At 50.8% G+C, this 16,955-nt stretch overlaps 1 protein-coding gene across 1 annotated transcript in view; it reads left to right on the forward strand.

The window, feature by feature from the left end:
- Positions 1-10,606: 10,606 nt before the first annotated feature.
- Positions 10,607-16,955, forward strand: part of PIK3R6 (phosphoinositide-3-kinase regulatory subunit 6) — a 48,572-nt gene continuing 42,223 nt past the window's right edge. The window contains exons 1-2 of the mRNA XM_079904987.1: positions 10,607-10,838; positions 11,501-11,609. Coding sequence (XP_079761113.1) covers positions 10,674-10,838; positions 11,501-11,609 — 274 coding nt within the window. The 5' untranslated portion in view covers positions 10,607-10,673. The remainder of the gene's footprint in view (positions 10,839-11,500; positions 11,610-16,955) is intronic.

The raw sequence follows: 16,955 nt of genomic DNA on the forward strand, positions 1-16,955 counted from the left end.
GCTTCAGGCGCCAGACAGTGGCTGGCAGTATACCTTCAATATTTTTTGTTGTGTGAGCTGGTTGTCTGACAGCTGTTCAAGAATAGACGAGTGGAATTTAATATTATTGTCAAATAAAACTTGATGCCTCTTGGATTTAATGACTTACGGTTATTTTCCCGCTAGCTGGCTAGTTCACGTCAATCACTTCAATAGAGTGGAAATAAGATTCTTGGGGGGTTGTTTTTATCTTTTTGTAATTTTCCTCTCCATCAAAAATACACTTGTGCCGAAATTTTCTGCGTAAGCCTCATCGTGCTGCCGAGAGGAAGGGAAGTGAGATCCTTGCTGACCCTCTGGACCTGGGGCTGTTATTAGACTTGGCTCACAGGTAGGGAGAGGAAAGGAGGCGAAGGGATGGTGGAGGACACCTGTGACCTGGGAGAAGTAGGGAAGCACCAGGCTTCCAGCACAACCACGTGGGACGGGGGAAGAAGGAACCGTGAGAGACTTCAGCTCTGTATCAGCTGGCTGTTGCAAACAGGAAAGGACACCTAATGCTCGATGGACTACAGCTGTGATCATTTAGTCTTGCTCGTACATCTACGGGACATCTGGGGATCCAGGTGGTGCTCAGAGTGGCTTGGCTCCAAGCTGCACGTTAGGTTCAGGTCTGCTCTGTGGGTTCCTCGGGTACCGTGGGTCAGCATGTTAGCATAGGAGGGGTAAGCAGAGACATGTGGTGCCTCCTAGGGCCTGAGCCTGGAACTGGCACAGTATCTCTTCTGCCAACATTCAGCTGGCCAAAATCGATGAAGGACATCAGCCCACAGAGTCAATAAGCTCAGGAAACCTCACACAAGAGAAAAATAAAACTACATGAGAAGAGCACTGCACCTCTGATACTCTTTCCAAAACCCTGTGACCCAAGACTAATAATGAGGAAAATGCCAGACAAACCCAGATTTGGGGACATTCTACAGGATAATCTGACCAGTACTCTCTCCAGTGTCATGAAATACAAGGAAGGACTGAAAAATTCACAGACTGAAGGAGACCAAGGAAACCTGAAAACTAAGTGCAATGTGGGATCCTGAAACAGCAAGAGAATCTTAATGGAAAAACGACTGAATTCCCAATGAAGTCTGGAGTTTAGTTTAAACACACACACACACACACACACACACACACACACACACACAGAGGTACCTCCTTGTCAAACTTCTGAGGGAAAAAAGGTAATGAGAAAATCTTAAAGACAGCCAGAGGAAAAAAATACACGTAATCTTCAAAGGAGCAACAACTAAACTGAGAGCTCCCTTCTCTACGGAAACAGTGGAAGCCAAGATACAATGAAATGACATAGTTAAAGTGCTGAAAAGAAAAAAAAAAGAACCTGTCAACTTAGAATTCTATACCTACAATTGTTCAATGATTTTTTAAAAATTATACACTGCTCACAAGAGAAATGCTTTGAATGTAAGAACACAGAAAGGCTGAAAGCAAAAGGATGGAAAGGATAACACCGTGTACACATGTCCCCAAAAGATGGTGGTGTTACACCAATATCAGACAAATATTTTAATGTCAGAAGCATTACAGAAGATGAAGAGGGACATTTTATACATTTAAACTATAAAGCAAAAACTGACAGAATTAACATCACAACCATAGTGAAGGACTTGAACACATTTCTCTCAGTAGCTGATAGAACAAATAGACAAAAAAAAAAAAAATCAGTAGAGTTATAGAAGATCTGGACAACACAATTAACAAATTTGATCTCATTGAAATAGAACACTGTGCTCAACAACAATAGAATTCACATTGTTTTCAAGTACGAGTAGAATATCAAATTTCAAATGATTGAAACCAAACTGAGTATATTCCCTGACTACATTGAAATTAAACTATCAATAAGGTAAATTTTACTAGAAAATCCCAACTGCTTGTAAATCAGGCACTACATCTCTAAATAATCCAGGGGTCAAGAAAGAAAGAAAAGTGGAAACTAGAAAATATATTGAAGTGGTTAATAATGAGTATATGTTTTTGAAACTCTCAGGATGCTTAAGCAATATTAGGAGAAAATTTATTGCCATAAGAAAGCATATCTGGGGCTTCCCCCGTGGCGCAGTGGTTGAGAGTCCACCTGCTGATGCAGGGGACACGGGTTTGTGCCCCGGTCCGGGAAGATCCCACATGCCGCGGAGCGGCTGGGCCCGTGAGCCATGGCCACTGAGCCTGCGCATCCGGAGCCTGTGCTCCGCAACGGGAGAGGCCACAACGGTGAGAGGCCTGCGTACTGCCAAAAAAAAAAAAAAAAAAGTATGTCTTATAATAGAGCAAAAGCTAAAAATCAGTTATTTACATCTCAGAAAGCTAGAGAAAGAATAGTAGATCAATCCTAAAGAAAGTAGAAGGAAGGAAATAAGTGTAATAGCAGAAATCTATGAATTAGAAAACCAACATACTAATTGAAAACCCCCTAACAAGACTGATGAGAGAGAGAACAAATTATCAATATCATGAATGAAAAAGAAGACATCTCTACAGATCCTATACACACTCAAAGGGTAATAAAGGGATATTATAGATTTACCAATACATTTGGTAATTTGGATAAGACGGAGAAATTTCTCAAAAATACAGTTTGCCTATCTGACAGAAGAAATGGATATCCCAAATAGGCTAATAGAATTAAAGACATTGAAGCCATTATTTTCTTAAGTAGACTGGCAGCCAATCATCTCTTTACTGTCTCCATAGTTACAGATTTTCCAGAATATCATAGAGTTGGAGCCATACAGTATGTAGCTTTCAGATTGGCTTCTTTCACTTAGCAATACGCACTGAAGATTCCTCCATGTCTTCGTGGTCTCATAGCTCATTTCTTTTTGTTTGCCGAATGTTTCATTTTATCGATGTACCACAGTTTGTTTATTCGTTCACCTACTGAAGGACATCTTGGTTGATACCATTTTTTGGCAATGCTGAATAAAACTGCCGTAAACATTTGTGTGCTGGTTTTTGTTCGGACGTACGTACGTTTTCAACTCATTTGGGTAAATACCAAGGAGCACAATTGCTTGATCGTGTGGTACAAATATATTTAGGTTTTTCTGTTTTGTTTTGTTTTCTAAATGCCAAACTGTCTTCCAGTGTGGCTGGGCCCTTTTTTCATTCTCACCAGCCATGAATGAGCGTTCCTGTAGCTCCACATCCTTAGTAGCATTAGGTATTGTCAGTGCTATGGGTTTTATCTCCTCTAATGGGTGTGTAGTGATATCTCATTGTGGTTTTTTTTTTTTTTTGCGGTACGCGGGCCTCTCACTGCTGTGGCCTCCCCGTTGCGGAGCACAGGCTCCGGACGTGCAGGCTCAGCGGCCATGGCTCACGGGCCCAGCCGCTCCGCGGCATGTGGGATCTTCCTGGACCGGGGCATGAACCCGTGTCCCCTGCATCGGCAGGCGGACTCTCAACCACTGCGCCACCAGGGAAGCCCCTCCTTGTTGTTTTAGCTTGCAGTCCCCTAAAGACTATGATGTTGAGCGTCTTTTCATGTGTTTATTTGCCATATGTATATTTTCTCTGGTGAGGTGTCTGTTCAGATCTCTTGCCCTTTTTTTCTTTTTAACATCTTTATTGGAGTATAATTGCTTTCAACGGTGTGGTTTTGCCTATGTTTTAATTGAGTTGTTTCCTTATTGTTGAATTTTAAGAGTTTTTTATATATTTTGGATACCAGTCCTTTATTGGATATGCGTTTTGCGAATATTTTCTGCCAATCTATGGCGTGTGTTTCCATTCTCTTAACAGTGCCTTTTGCGGAGCAGATGGTCTTAATTTTAACGAGGTCCGATTTGTCAACTTGACAACTTCCTCTGGGGCCCAGGCCATAGTGGTCTGGTACCCTCCTCAGACCTCCTCCTATGGTCCCTGACATCCAAGTCACGCCTCCTCCAGAGGGACGGCTCTCCCACAACCCCTGTGTCAAGGAACGCGTAGAGCCGCCTCAGTCTGCTCAAAGCAGAGGCATCAGAGAGTTTTCCAGCCCCTGCAGCTTCACCCACACGGGAGACGTGTGTGGACCTGGACGGCTTGGCACCTGCCCTGGGGCTTCAGACTTCCCTTCCCCCACTGTCACGCCCACCCCACCCTCGCGCACTGGGAGGATGGCCGCTGCCCTGGGAAGAGGGATTCTTGGTTTTCTTGGGGAAGAAGCTACTCCCTCCTTTACCCAAGTCTCTGAATCCCTCTTTTCACTCCCCTAACCCTAACCAGCAAATCAGGGTAAAGGGAGCCGGCTGCCCTGGGAAGGAGTGCCCACCCCATGCCCCTGGAGCAAAGACAGGCAGCTGGCAGGCTATCCCCATCTGTGCCCTTTATTTCTCTCTGTCCCGGGCACCAGGCACACCTGTGTCCTGGGTCAGTCCACAGCCCCCAGGATCTCAGTCAGCTTGGGCTGCTATAACAAAATACCATAGAGTGGGTGGTTTAAACAACAGACATTTACTTCTCATAATTCTGGAGGCTGGGAAGTCCAGGGTCAAGGTGCTGCCAGGTTTAGTGAGAGCTCTCTTCCTGGGGTGCAGGCAGCCATCTCTCACTGTGTCTTCACAAGGTGGAGAGAGGAAGCTCTGGTGTCTCTTCTTATAAAGATGCTAATCCCATCATGGGGTCCCCACCCTCAGGACCTCATCTAAACCTAATTACCTCCCATAGGTCCCACCTCTTAACACCATCACATTGGGGGTTCAACATACGAATCTGGGGAGGACACAGACATTTAGTCCATAATACCTGGCAATTCTGAGCATGTGGTCCCTGGAGAGGCGGCTGTGGTCACGGCAGCCACACGCGTGTGCCCCTCTCTGCACAGGGCGAGTGGGAAGAAACAGGACCCATTCAGGGAATCTCAGAAATTTAGAGCTGGAGGCCAAGCCTCGGAGTCGCTGCAGCCTGACCAGGTAATCTCCCCTGAACATCAAGGTAGCACAAACCGAGATACGAGCAAACACTGACTGTGCACGGGCCCAGCACTGTCCACGTGCTTTACGTGCTTAATGTCATCTCACTGATGCTTCCCGACGTCACCACTGTTACCGACCAGGGTTCCTGGACTCTTTAATCAATAGAAATTGATGAGAGGCCAGAGGAGGAATTCAGGCGAGTCTTTACTGGGACTCGTGCTGCAGCAGAAGGGAGCGAAAACAAGCAACAGGTGCCCTTGCTCGCTCCCTGAGGTGGGGCGAGCTGGTCCCTTAAATGGGGGGGGGGGGTTGGGCCGGAGCGGTGGCTCAGGTGGTCTGCCCACCGCTTTGGTGGTGCCGTGTGCAGGGATCACGTGCAGGACCCTGCTTTTCCTCCCCGCCCCTCAGAAGCGGCAGTTGGGTTTTGACCTTTTTGTATCTTCTTGTTCATAATTTGCCTAAACTGCGCATGCGTGCAGGTATTTTTAGTCCCTTTTCGTTTCTTTGTATTCTGTTGCTGGAAGAGACGTTTGTCCAGGTGCAAGCCCTGCAGTAGCGGGTCCGAGGTCCCAGCCTGCCTCATCATGAGGTAGGTACTATTGTGCCCCATTTTACAGATGGGGAAACTGAGATGGAGAAGCTAAGGAACTTGCCCAAGGTCACAGAGACAGTGAAAAGGGGAAGTCAGGACTCAGCCAGGCACCAGAGTCCCTGCTCTTAAGCTCTGCTGCTCCCTCAATCCCCTCATGTGGGCTGTGGGGAAACTGAGGCCCAGAAAAGTAAAGTTCACACAGATCTGAGGGGGATGGCTTCATCCTAATGGAATTCCAGAGAAGCCCTGCTGGTTTCACAGCTACCCTCTTCACACTCCCTGGGGATGGTGGTGGGGCAGGGTGTGGAGAAGTGGAAGTGGGTGGGGGCGGTGAGGGAGGAGAGTAAAGGGTTGGCGGGGCTCCAGGCGAGTCTGTGTGGCCACTGCTGGGGGGCGGGGCAGGGGAGTCAGGAAGGAAGCCCTTGTGAATGAATGTCGCTTTAGCCCCCAAAGCTGGCCCTGACCCCAAAAGGGTCCCCTGAGACATCGGGAGAGAGGAAAGTGCGGGGAGGGAAGGGAGCAGAGCAGCCTTCCCCACGCGCAACCCCTCCCCCACCAAGGAAAGGGACCTCTCTGAGCAAAACTGTAGCCGCAGGTCTACAGAAGCAGGACTGCCTGGGAAAGAAGCCGGAGAAAGCTAGGAAGGCTTTGCAAACACACTCTCCAATCCCTCGGGTTACAGATGGGCACACTGAGACCCAGGGAGGAGGGGACGGAGCAGAGGCAGCTAGGACCAGAGCCCGGCCAGGACGCTCTGTCTCCTGCCCCAGTGCGTGTGCACGCAGGTGCACAGGCCAGGCAATTTGCCCAGGTAATAAAGGATTGGGCTCTTCGGGTTTTCTCACTGATGTCCTGCTGGATCCTCAGCCTTCCAGGTGCGAATTTTATGCAGACAAGCACCTCCAGCTCTTCCTCCACACTCTGCGAAGCTTGCAGACCTGCCCTGGAGGAACCTGCCTTATTAGGAAGGTAAAGGGGAGGCGGTGCGAGGGTGCCGGGGCAGGGAAGGATGGTCTCCAGGCTGACCTGAGAACAGGGTAAGAGTATTCCAGGCCCTGCCCTCCAGGGCAGCCCCAGGTTCTCTCTGCCCTTGACCCCCTTTCATAGGGGCCTGAGCAGCTTGGAGGGGGCACAGGTGCAGAGGGAGGCCTGGGCAGAGAAATTTTCCTCACCAACTTGAAGGATGGCTTGTGCAAGAAGGAATGGTCTGGGTTTCTCTGTATCTTTCCCGTCTTGATCCGTGTAAATGTGTTACTAGTCCAGAAAATACGGACATTTAAATTTAAGAAAGAATGTGGTTGGTCCTTAGGTACTGATAATGATTTCCAAGAAAGCAAGCAAGCTGAAAAACAATTTGTATAAATCACCCCAAGCTATGGACAATGGTGGTCACTGGGAGAGGAGGGAAAAGAAACTGGGAAGGGGGAGGAGGATTGCCTTTTTTTTTTTTGCGGTACGTGGGCCTCTCACTGTTCTGGCCTCTCCCACTGCGGAACACAGGCTCTGGACGCGCAGGCTCAGCGGCCATGGCTCATGGGCCCAGCCGCTCCGTGGCATATGGGATCTTCCCGGACCGGGGCACGAACCCCCATCCCCTGCATCAGCAGGCGGACTCTCAACCACTGCGCCACCAGGGAAGCCCTGCTTTTTTTATTCTGTATACTGCTATATAATGTTTGTTATTACAATGAAAATGTATTTTTGAATTGCTTGAGCAATTTCTTAAACACGAAAATTTAAAAAAATGTTGCCAGCATTTAAAATCAAAATTCCTTCTCCCCCCCAAAATAAGAGTGGCTGAAAGGTGAGGGAATGGATAAAAACATAAATCAGCTTCCTACACATGTCACCCCATTAGCCCTAACTCTGCGCTCTCTCACACAACCAACAAAACCACACTGCTGGAAGTAAAGGGTGGAGAATCCCCGATACGCGTACTGTTCCTCGGCAGACAGTACTAGTTGCTAACAAGGTCCCAGGTGATACCGATCCTCCTGGTCCAGGAACCATACTTGGCGAAACGCTGGTTTAGGGCATGATGTTGTTCTGCTGCCCTGGAGGGAATTCACTAGAAGCAGAGGTGCCCACCAGGTGAGTGCCAGCCTTACCACTGCCTTGGTCTCCCTGCAGTAGAGTTGAGAGCCAAGGAACACAGGCCAGGCTTCAGGCTGGCTCAGCCTGCAGGTCCTCCCTGTGGTCCTACAATGAACTCGCTGGACTAGGTGTTTCCTGGTTCAAGTCCCAGCACCTGCCAGTTATACGAGCCTTTAAACTCAAGTTTACCCATCTCCATAATTGTCCTAACTCTTGAAGTGATTTTATAAATAAAGTAAAATGTGTTTCTATAACAGCTATTTTCTGGTTTATTACCTCTCACTGCTTTCTAAGGATGGGTCCTACCAACCAGAGAACCATTTGTTTTTTAGTTGTTGTTAATGAGTTCGGGGTATAAAAACTGGCAGGCAAGGATTAGAATGGAGTTGAGGTGCTCTGAATGCACTTCAAGAGTCCTTTGATGTGTTTGTGAAAAAATCTGGGTGGGAGGAGCCAGGAGTTAGTGAGTTGGGGTCACGGGGAGAAAAGAGAAAGGAAAAAAAAAAAAACACTCTACCAGTCCAACGGCATGGCCTGGAGGAGGGCGTCCGGACAACGGAAGATTTTTAAATAGCTTGTTAAGAGATGAGTGATATCCACTTCTTCTCCATCCTCCTAATGTAACCGTCAGTAAAATCTACATTGCTTATTAGGATTTTCTGAGAGCGAACTCCTTAGAAAACTCAGAGATGATGAATTCTGCATCGGCTTCTGAATGATCCCAGAGGGGACCCCTGCAGAAGATGGGGCTGGAGCAACGCACAGGTGGCCCTGGGTTTCCCGTATCCAAAACAAATAATTCTTCCCTGACTCCAATACCCTGGCCCTCTAGAGTGCCCTGATCACAGCCCTCATCTCCTTACCACCACAGTTACAAGAGGATTTCATTTGTTTTAATTTGTTTAAAAATTTAAAGTTTCGTTTGTTTAAACCTCTCAGCGGCTTAGTAATAGACAGGGAAATAAGTAAGACATATCTTTCTGAAAAAAGGGGACTGGAAAGAGGGATGAGGATGGAACAGAAGCAGTGGATTGTCTGCAGGAAAGATAAGTGACGTGGCAGCTCCGAGGTGAATTAGTGAACAGACTCCAAACGCCCAGGCTGGGGTAGAGGAACCTGGGAAGCTATCACAGCTCTGCCCCAAGGGGCCATAGATGTCGAGCCTCTGCTTCTGTGTCTTGGGCGTTGGTCACCCCAGAGTGGCTTTTCAACCATTAGCTAACCAGGTGATCTAGGAACCGGAGCAGTACGTGCAGGGAACCCTAACCCTCTCGAGTCTGATGCTTACGGATCATGTGGTCTTGTTGGGGGAAAGGGCTGTTGCTGAGAGATCGGTGCAGATGGGAAACTTGGCAACAGACGGCCTGAAAAGCCCAGATTAAACAAACACGAAGAGCATCTGGAGGGACACGGCGTCACTGGGAACAATCAGAGGGGCAACGCCACCCGTCGGTGATGGTAGGCGTGGTGCGCTGGGGGCAGGTGCGGGGCCTTGGTCTTTCCTCCGTCCACCTCCTTCACTTTCTGTCTCCTGGCTGGCTGTCAGCTGCGTGCCCACAAAATGAGGGTACCTCAGCTCCTCCTTGCAGGGCCCAGCTCCCAGGCTGTCCACGGTCCCCAAGCAGCTCCTTCCGTGGCTACCACACCCACGGTAGTTGCAGAGACATCAGCCGATGATAAGAGGAGCAGGGCAGCCACAAGAGGCTGACATCAACTTGTGATTTCCGACTCAGGCCAAAGCTGATAAGGAGAAGGGGCCGCCCGTGATGGCCACACCGCTGGCTGCTGCTGAGTCCTGAACCTGCAGGGGCTGAGTTCTTGGTCCTGCATCCTGTCCTGGACTTATTCACTTCACTCATTCATTCCCTCATTCATTCGTTCATCCATTCATCCCTTTGTTTTATTTACTGAGCCAGACTGTCTCTTAACATTCTCTTATCCTGTGATGGATAGAATAATGAATAAGACCTAGCCTCTGCTTTCTCAGAACTCACAGGGGGAGGGAGGCGGCAGACGTGTGACCTAAGATTACAAAGATGCAAGATAAAATGTGAGTTCAGTCACGTGAGTGGGACCGAAAAGAAGTAGCCATGAGAGGGAAGCTGAGCTCTAGAGCAAATGGTTCAAATTTCTGGACTTCTTTCTTTTTTTCAAATGGCCTCTTCTACAAAAGGAAGGGATGGAACAGAGCCCACTCGGCCCCTGCAGAGAAAGGTCAGTGGCTTCTCCTTTGGTTGCAAAGGAGAAACCCAAGTGACAGAAACCCGGTGCAAACAGTCTTAATCGAAAAGGAGGGAGCATTTATTGGATCACATAGTTGAACAATTAAGAGAAGATCTAGACATCAGGGTTTCAGGCACAGCTGAATCCAGGCATTCATGCTGTCTGCAATCTGCCTCTCTCCAGAGCCATTTAGGCATTAGGCCATATCGGATGACAGCATAGAGTGTGTGAGTTTTTCAAAGGTCTAAAAATGTGTTGGAGATTCCCCAAAATATTGCTTGGCTTCAAAATATGGGAAAAAGAAAGACTATGACAGGGGCTTCCCTGGTGGCGCAGTGGTTGAGAGTCCACCTGCCAATGCAGGGGACACGGGTTCGTGCCCTGGTCCGGGAAGATCCCACGTGCCGCAGAGCGGCTGGGCCCATGAGCCATGGCCGCTGAGCCTGCGCGTCTGGAGCCTGTGCTCCACAACGGGAGAGGCCACAGCAGCGAGAGGCCCGCGTATCACAAAAAAAATTAAAAAAAGAAAGAATATGACAAACTAGCAAACATGTCACCGTGGAGGTGATCTGCTCCCCAGCACTGCTCTCTCCTAATCATCAGGGTCAGCAGATGCTTTTTGGTGTTCATCCGTGTCCTGTCTGCAGTCTTGGACACCGTTGACCATCAAGTCCTTGACACTGTCCCACCCCCAGCTTCCATGGTACTCCACTTTTCCTCCTGACCTGTTTTTGCCTCTTCTGTACCAAAGGAAGGATGGTTAGGAGTGAGCCAGGAGAAGGGTTGGGAAGAGAATCCCAACTTCACTGCACATGCGAAGGCCTGGAGGTGGGAGACGGCCTGGATCATTAAGGAACTGCAGTCGTTCTGGAAGGCGTCAGAGCAAGGGGATAAAGCCTGAGGTTGGGGGTCAAGGAAGGACCAGATCAAGAAGGGCCTTGCAAGTCATGCTAAGGAATTCGGCCATTCTCTTGAAGGTAATAGGGAGCTATTGAAGGTTGTAACAAGGTGTAACGCGATCAGACTTGTGTTTCACTATCAGAAAGAGACCTTTGGCTATGAGGCGGAGGAGGCAGGGAGACATCAGGCAGTTGTAATAATTTAGGAGGAAAAACAGTGGTGACCTCATGACCACCATGGGGGATGGAAAAAAAAAATGGGACAGTTCATGAGACAGTGACAAGACTTGGTGCTGTTTAGGTGTAACAGTTGAGGGAGGGGGAGATGTGAAGAATGACACCCAGGTTTCTGATTCTGAGATGAGCAGCAGAGAGGTGGGTTTAGAAGGTGAAATGAGGAACTGGCTTTGCACCTGTTGAGTCGGAAGAACTTGGGGCCATCTGGCTGATGGTGTCGGGGGTGGGGGTGTGGTTCTTGGTGTGTCTGGAGCTCGAGAAAGAAGTCAGGGCTCCCTGCATTGCTGCCCAGGCAGCACCAGCGGGGGGCCCACGGAGGTACCACCGTCCCACCCAGTCAGAATAAAGAACCTCCAGTGGCCAGTGGCTGACCACAGACACTTCTCTAGAAAGCAACGTCGCAGCAGGATGTGCTCTGGGAGGAGCTTTGAGGGCCATGGGGAAGGGGAAGGAAGAGGAGGGGACAGAGCCAGGCCTGTGCGACACTGGGCTTTTCTCTGCAGGTCTGGAGGCTGCAGACACCGGTCAGGGCTCGTCTAAGACATCAGGTGGTCCCGGGCTGGAGGCCTCCCTGGGCAGGACTGTGGACAGCCGAGCTGCAGCTGAGCCAAGGTAGGTGCTGGCTGGGGGTGGGGTCTCCAGGGAGGGAGCCGGGAGAGGCAGACCTGAGCAGAGCAGATCGAGGGTCCGGGAGGAGGGATGCTGGAAGGGGAGCCCGTGAGGGGCAAGACACCCCTGGAGCTTGTGAATACACGCGCAGCCTTTCTGAGACGGGTTGCCCAGATGTGGTGGCTACTATGACCATTCTGCCAAGTTAAGATTATCCAACCTGGGCTGTCCAGTGGTTAGGACTCCGCACTTCCGATGCAAGCGGCACGGGTTCGATCCCTGGTGAGGGAACTAAGATCCCACATGCCTCAAGGTGTGGCCAAAAAAAAATTAGAAAAAGATTATTCAATCCATCTTCACAAGAAGAAAGGACGCAGGACCCTGTGAGAAGACCCCCTCCTTTCTTCTCCAAATCCTGTAAATGCCAGTAATAACAGGACTAATTATTGACGCCTGGTGCTATAGGATACATTCATTAGCCCATTGGATTCTCACGGGCAATTGGAGGAAGGCTGGGTATGTTTATAATGCCCGTTTATAGGTCAGGAGACTGAGGCAACTTACTTGCCAAAGTGCAGAGCGGGTAAGCAAGGCACAGGGCTCAGAGAGAATCTTCTGGGTCCCCATCGGTGCCCCTCCTGGGACATCATCTGTCCACCTCTGTCCCGGATCTTGGCCATTCTCTACACACACACACACACACACACACACACACACACACACACACACACACTCACACACACACACTCACACACACACGGATCCAGCATCTTCTACGTGTGCAGCCGTCACCAAAGTCCAACCAGAGCCGTGTCTCCATCCTTGAGAAGCTGCCCGGCTGGTGTGGGGTTGAGACATGGCTGTGAGTGACTAACACAGGCAGTAACAGGCGCCGGGGCCGCTGGCGAGGCGAGGTGTGCGCGCAGGTGGAGAGAGCCCCGCAGGTGTGGGGTCAGGGAGGGCTCCGCGCAAACCCTGGGTCTTGAGGGAGACAGAGGGCTTGTGGGCAGAGATGGAGCAGCGGGCGTCCCAGTGAGGGGGGCAAAGTGCGCAAACCCAGAGTAGGAGAGTGGGTGTGAACAGCGAGAAAGAAAAGCTAGAGATTCAGTTTGGCTGCTAACGTGGGGTTTGTGGAGAACTTAGCAGCGTGGGCCTGGCCTGTTTCTTTATTTAGCTCTAAGTAAGTGGCTTTTGAATGTCATCTCATTGAGTCCTCACAGTAATCTTATGAGGTAGGTGCTAATGTTAGGTCTCCTTTAAAGATAGGGAAACTGAGGCACAAGGGCTCTAAGCAACATGTTGCCATAGCAACAGAGAGGCTTGGAACCCGGGCAGTCCAGCGCCAAATGCTACCTGCCCGGCCACTCTGCCACTTTCCTCTGTCACCTCCTCGGCTCTCATGGTGGATGTGAACGCCAGGCTGGCTCGTGGCTTCCTGGTCTGCATCCAGGCCCTGTCACATTCCTCCCAGGCTCCCCCCGCCCACCCCACCCCCAGGAACAATGCTCTCCTCCTCCCCCCTCGACCAGCCCTCTCGAATCCAGGTGTTTCCTTCCCAGCCAGAGGCAGACTCAGCGAGGAAGTGGGCCTGCCCGGTCCTCAGGGGACAGCTGGGGAGCAGGGCCCTCGGGAATCTGGAAAGCCCAGCGGGCCTCGTGGGATGAGGGTTGACAGGGGCCCCCTCAGAACCCCAAGCCCTGCATTTCCACCCCCCACTAATCACAGGCTCTAAACCAAAGAGCTGGGTGTGTCGTCTGGCAAGTCTGTCTCTACAGAGAGAAGAACTCAGAGTCCTGGAAATGGCATCTGACCCAATACCCTGGGTCGGCCCAGTTGCCAGGGCGGCCGGCTGGCAACGCGTGTGGGAGGAGAGGGGAGTGGTTCGGTGGGGGGGGGGGGGTCCCTTCTCTCTGTGCCAGGGCGGTGGGCGCAGGACAGGAGGGAGGCGGGAAGGAGGACCCAGATGGTCCTGGGAAACTCCGTGTCTTTCTTCCCAAGGGGTGGCTTCTCCTGTCTGAAGAGTCTGGCCCGGGACCCAGCCATGGGGCAGGCAGGGGATCTTCCGAAGCTGGGATCTTCACGGCCAGACACTGACCCGGAGCCAGGCCTCCTCAGTCCTGCTCTCTGCAGCCCTTCCTCCAGCAGGGAAGTCTTTCCCATGATCTCTTGCACAGAGAGAATGGGCAGCCGCAGCTGCGAACAGGGCCCCGTCTGCTTCTTCCTGCTGCGTGTCACAGAACCGCCTCTGTGGCTCTGTGGCTGGTCCTGTGGCCCATTTTATCCCAAGGCAGTGAACGGCCATGTGTTCGCACCCGCCCTGAGGACCGTTCATTGCTAATGTTCTGTGTTTAAGGAGGAACGTCCTCTGAATCCCAATTCATTCATTCACTCGTTCATTCTTTGTTTCTGGTCTCGCCCCTCTGCTGGAAAGGGTCTAAGATTTTACCCTCCTTGTGACTCACAGGTTAGCGTACCACAATTTTAGGGATGCTGGCAGAAAACACGAGATTCGAGAGTCACAGACCCGGGTGTTTATCACTCACGGTGCAACAGGCAGTGTGAGCGTCCTGCCCCCAAGTCCCCTGGGAGAGCGGGGAGGTGGCCCCCAGTGCATGCTGTGCGTCACGGCTGAGCTTAGTCCTGAGCTAAGGAAACCCCCAGTGTTCACCGTGGGCTGCGAGCAAACCTGCCATCTTTGCCCTGGAGGGAGACATCGTCTCTATCATACTGGTCGGCAGAGAAATCCACCCTTGGCCCTGGAGGAGATCCTTGCTGTCTGTTCCAAGGCTGTTCACGATACAAACCTTCTTGAAGAAATGATCTGGAACAAAAGCTCACCAGACAGGCACAAACCCGGGAGGACTGTCTGCCAGCATCCTCCTACTGTCCCCTCGCCGACTGCACCCCAGCTGCACTGTCCCTTGAAAACCCTCGGGCACCTCCCTCCTCGGCGCTTGGGTGGCTGTTCCCTTCGTATGGAACATGTTTCCTGCAGACATTGGCTTGCTCCTTTCCTCCCGCAGGCTTCTACTCAGATGTCACCTCCTTAGGGAGACCTTTTAACATCGCACCCCCGACGCTGGAACCTCGCGATCCCCTTCTCAGCCGTATTCCTATAGCACTTCTCAGCATCTCATATACAACTTAATTATGGAATTTATTGTCTTCCCCCACTCCCACCCTCACTACGTACCCTCAGGGGTGCAACCTTTATGAGAGCAGGTGTTTTTGCCTACTTGATTGCCACATCCCCAGGAACTGGAACAGTGTCTCACACTTAGAAGGGGCTCGAAACATATTCGTTGCGTGAATGAATGAATCCATCCACTTATATGATCTTCAGTTGAAGACCTGGTTCTCCTGCCTTGAGTCTGTAGGACAGATAAGGCTCAATCACTATTGAGCAAATGAGACAAGGAACGAATAGCACTGGCCAGGGATGGGGGTGGGGGATGTATGAGAGGCCGCAGTGCCGTGACCGTGGGGCTGCCCCCAGGTGGCTGGGATTCGCCCCTTGGCCGCTTTCCGCGCTGCTTGTACCAGCTGCTGGGAATCTTCCCAACTGGTGGCAGAGGCTGGTGTGTTTCTATCCTGTGATGTCGCATTCTCGCTATGACTGGGGGAACTGGGGGAGGGCAGGGGCTTGGGAGCTGAGCTTGGACGTGCCATTCGCCTGGTTAGCAGCACAAAAGCCACAGTCGGTCATCCGAGACGGAGCCGGGGACCAATGCCCCACACAAGTGGCAGAGCAGCGTCCTTACCGCTGTGTCTGGGACCCCCTTCCCATGGGACCGCTGCCTCTTCACCAGTGTTTTCAGCATCAGTATCATCTCTGTTTCCTGTGCCAGTTGCCGTAGCAACCGTGCTGAACAGACTTGATTCCGTTCCCCAGCCTGAGAGCGGCTTGGGGACAGGGACCCTGTCTTGTCTTCGTACAAGTGCTTGACATTCACGATGCAGTGCGTCAGGGGCTACGGACCGTAAATGCTTGTCGAGTGACTCACATGGCATCTCGGAGCAACTGCAACGCCCAGCTCACGTCAGGCGTGTCTGCAATTAACTCTCCTCTCTGAGAACTGGGACCTGGGCCACAGTGGACAGTCCCCAGCTTACAATGGTTTGACTTAAGACTTTTCGACTTTACGATGGTGGGAAAGCAGCGTGCATTCACTAGAAACCGTACTTCAAATTCTGATCTTTTCCCAGGCTAGCGATATGGGGTTCGATATGCTGGGCAGGGCAACTCCTAGCCAGCCACGTGATCACAAGAATCAGCAACTCATACGCTTACAGCCGTTCTGCGCCCAGACGATCATTCTGTTTTTCACTTTCAGTAGAGTATTCAATCCATTACGTGAGATAGTCAACCGTTGATTATCAAGTAGGCTTTGTGTTAGATTTTGCCCAACTGTAGGCTAATGGAAGGGTTCTGAGCAGGTTTAAGGTAGGCAGGGCCAAGCTGTGATGTTCTGTAAGGGTAGGTGTGTTCAGTGCATTTTCGACTTACAATATTTTCAACATACAATGGGTTTATTGGGGTGTAACCCCGTCACAGATCAAGAAAGATCTATATAGCGTGTGGGTTGCCAGCTTGTCTGCCTCAAAGAGCCCAGCAGGAAGCATGAACAATGCCACAGACCAGCTGACAGTGGTGGACGCAGTAGGAGGGGCGGGTGCCTGGCCCTTCCAGGGGGGCAGCTGCAGTCCAAGCCCACTGATTGCTGCCACGTGGAATTATGGGCCCATTGTTTCCAGATCTTCCAGTTATTCCTTCTAAGTAAAAGTTGAGAATCTTGATTTTTATGTGAAATCTAACTTTTAAATGTGGGCTACAGAGTCAAATTTTCTAGAACCGTGGCTGCTTCTAGGGAAGGGGGATGCTTGCTTTTTCACTGTATAGCATGTGTACCTTCCAGACATTTCCCATGGGCAGACTTTTTAGCGTGGGCAGTAAATTCTAACAATGTACCAGGCAGAGCAAGTCTCTGGTTCCCCGTGCACATGTTACCAAACACGTTTGGTCTGCCCGAGTCGCAGTGAATCGAATGCTGAGATGCTGAGGTTTGCAACAGACAAAGGGTTTATTTGTGAGGCAGCCAATCGAGGAGACCGGAGAACAACTCTCAGATCTGCCTTCCTGACGGCGAGGGGGCGAGGGGTACTTACGAGATAAAGATGAGGCGTGTGGAGCATGGGGAAAGGTGATGGGGATAAGAAAAGGTGAGGTAATCATCGTTCTGTGCAGGTGCAGCTAAGCTACAGGCTTCTTCATAGGACGCATGCTCAGAAAATGGTGCCGTTAGCGTGTTCTGAGGGTGGAGGTATTGGGCCCCTGACGCCAAATGGGCA

Source organism: Stenella coeruleoalba (assembly GCF_951394435.1).
Source record: "Stenella coeruleoalba genome assembly, chromosome: 19".
NCBI classification, from domain to species: domain Eukaryota; kingdom Metazoa; phylum Chordata; class Mammalia; order Artiodactyla; family Delphinidae; genus Stenella; species Stenella coeruleoalba.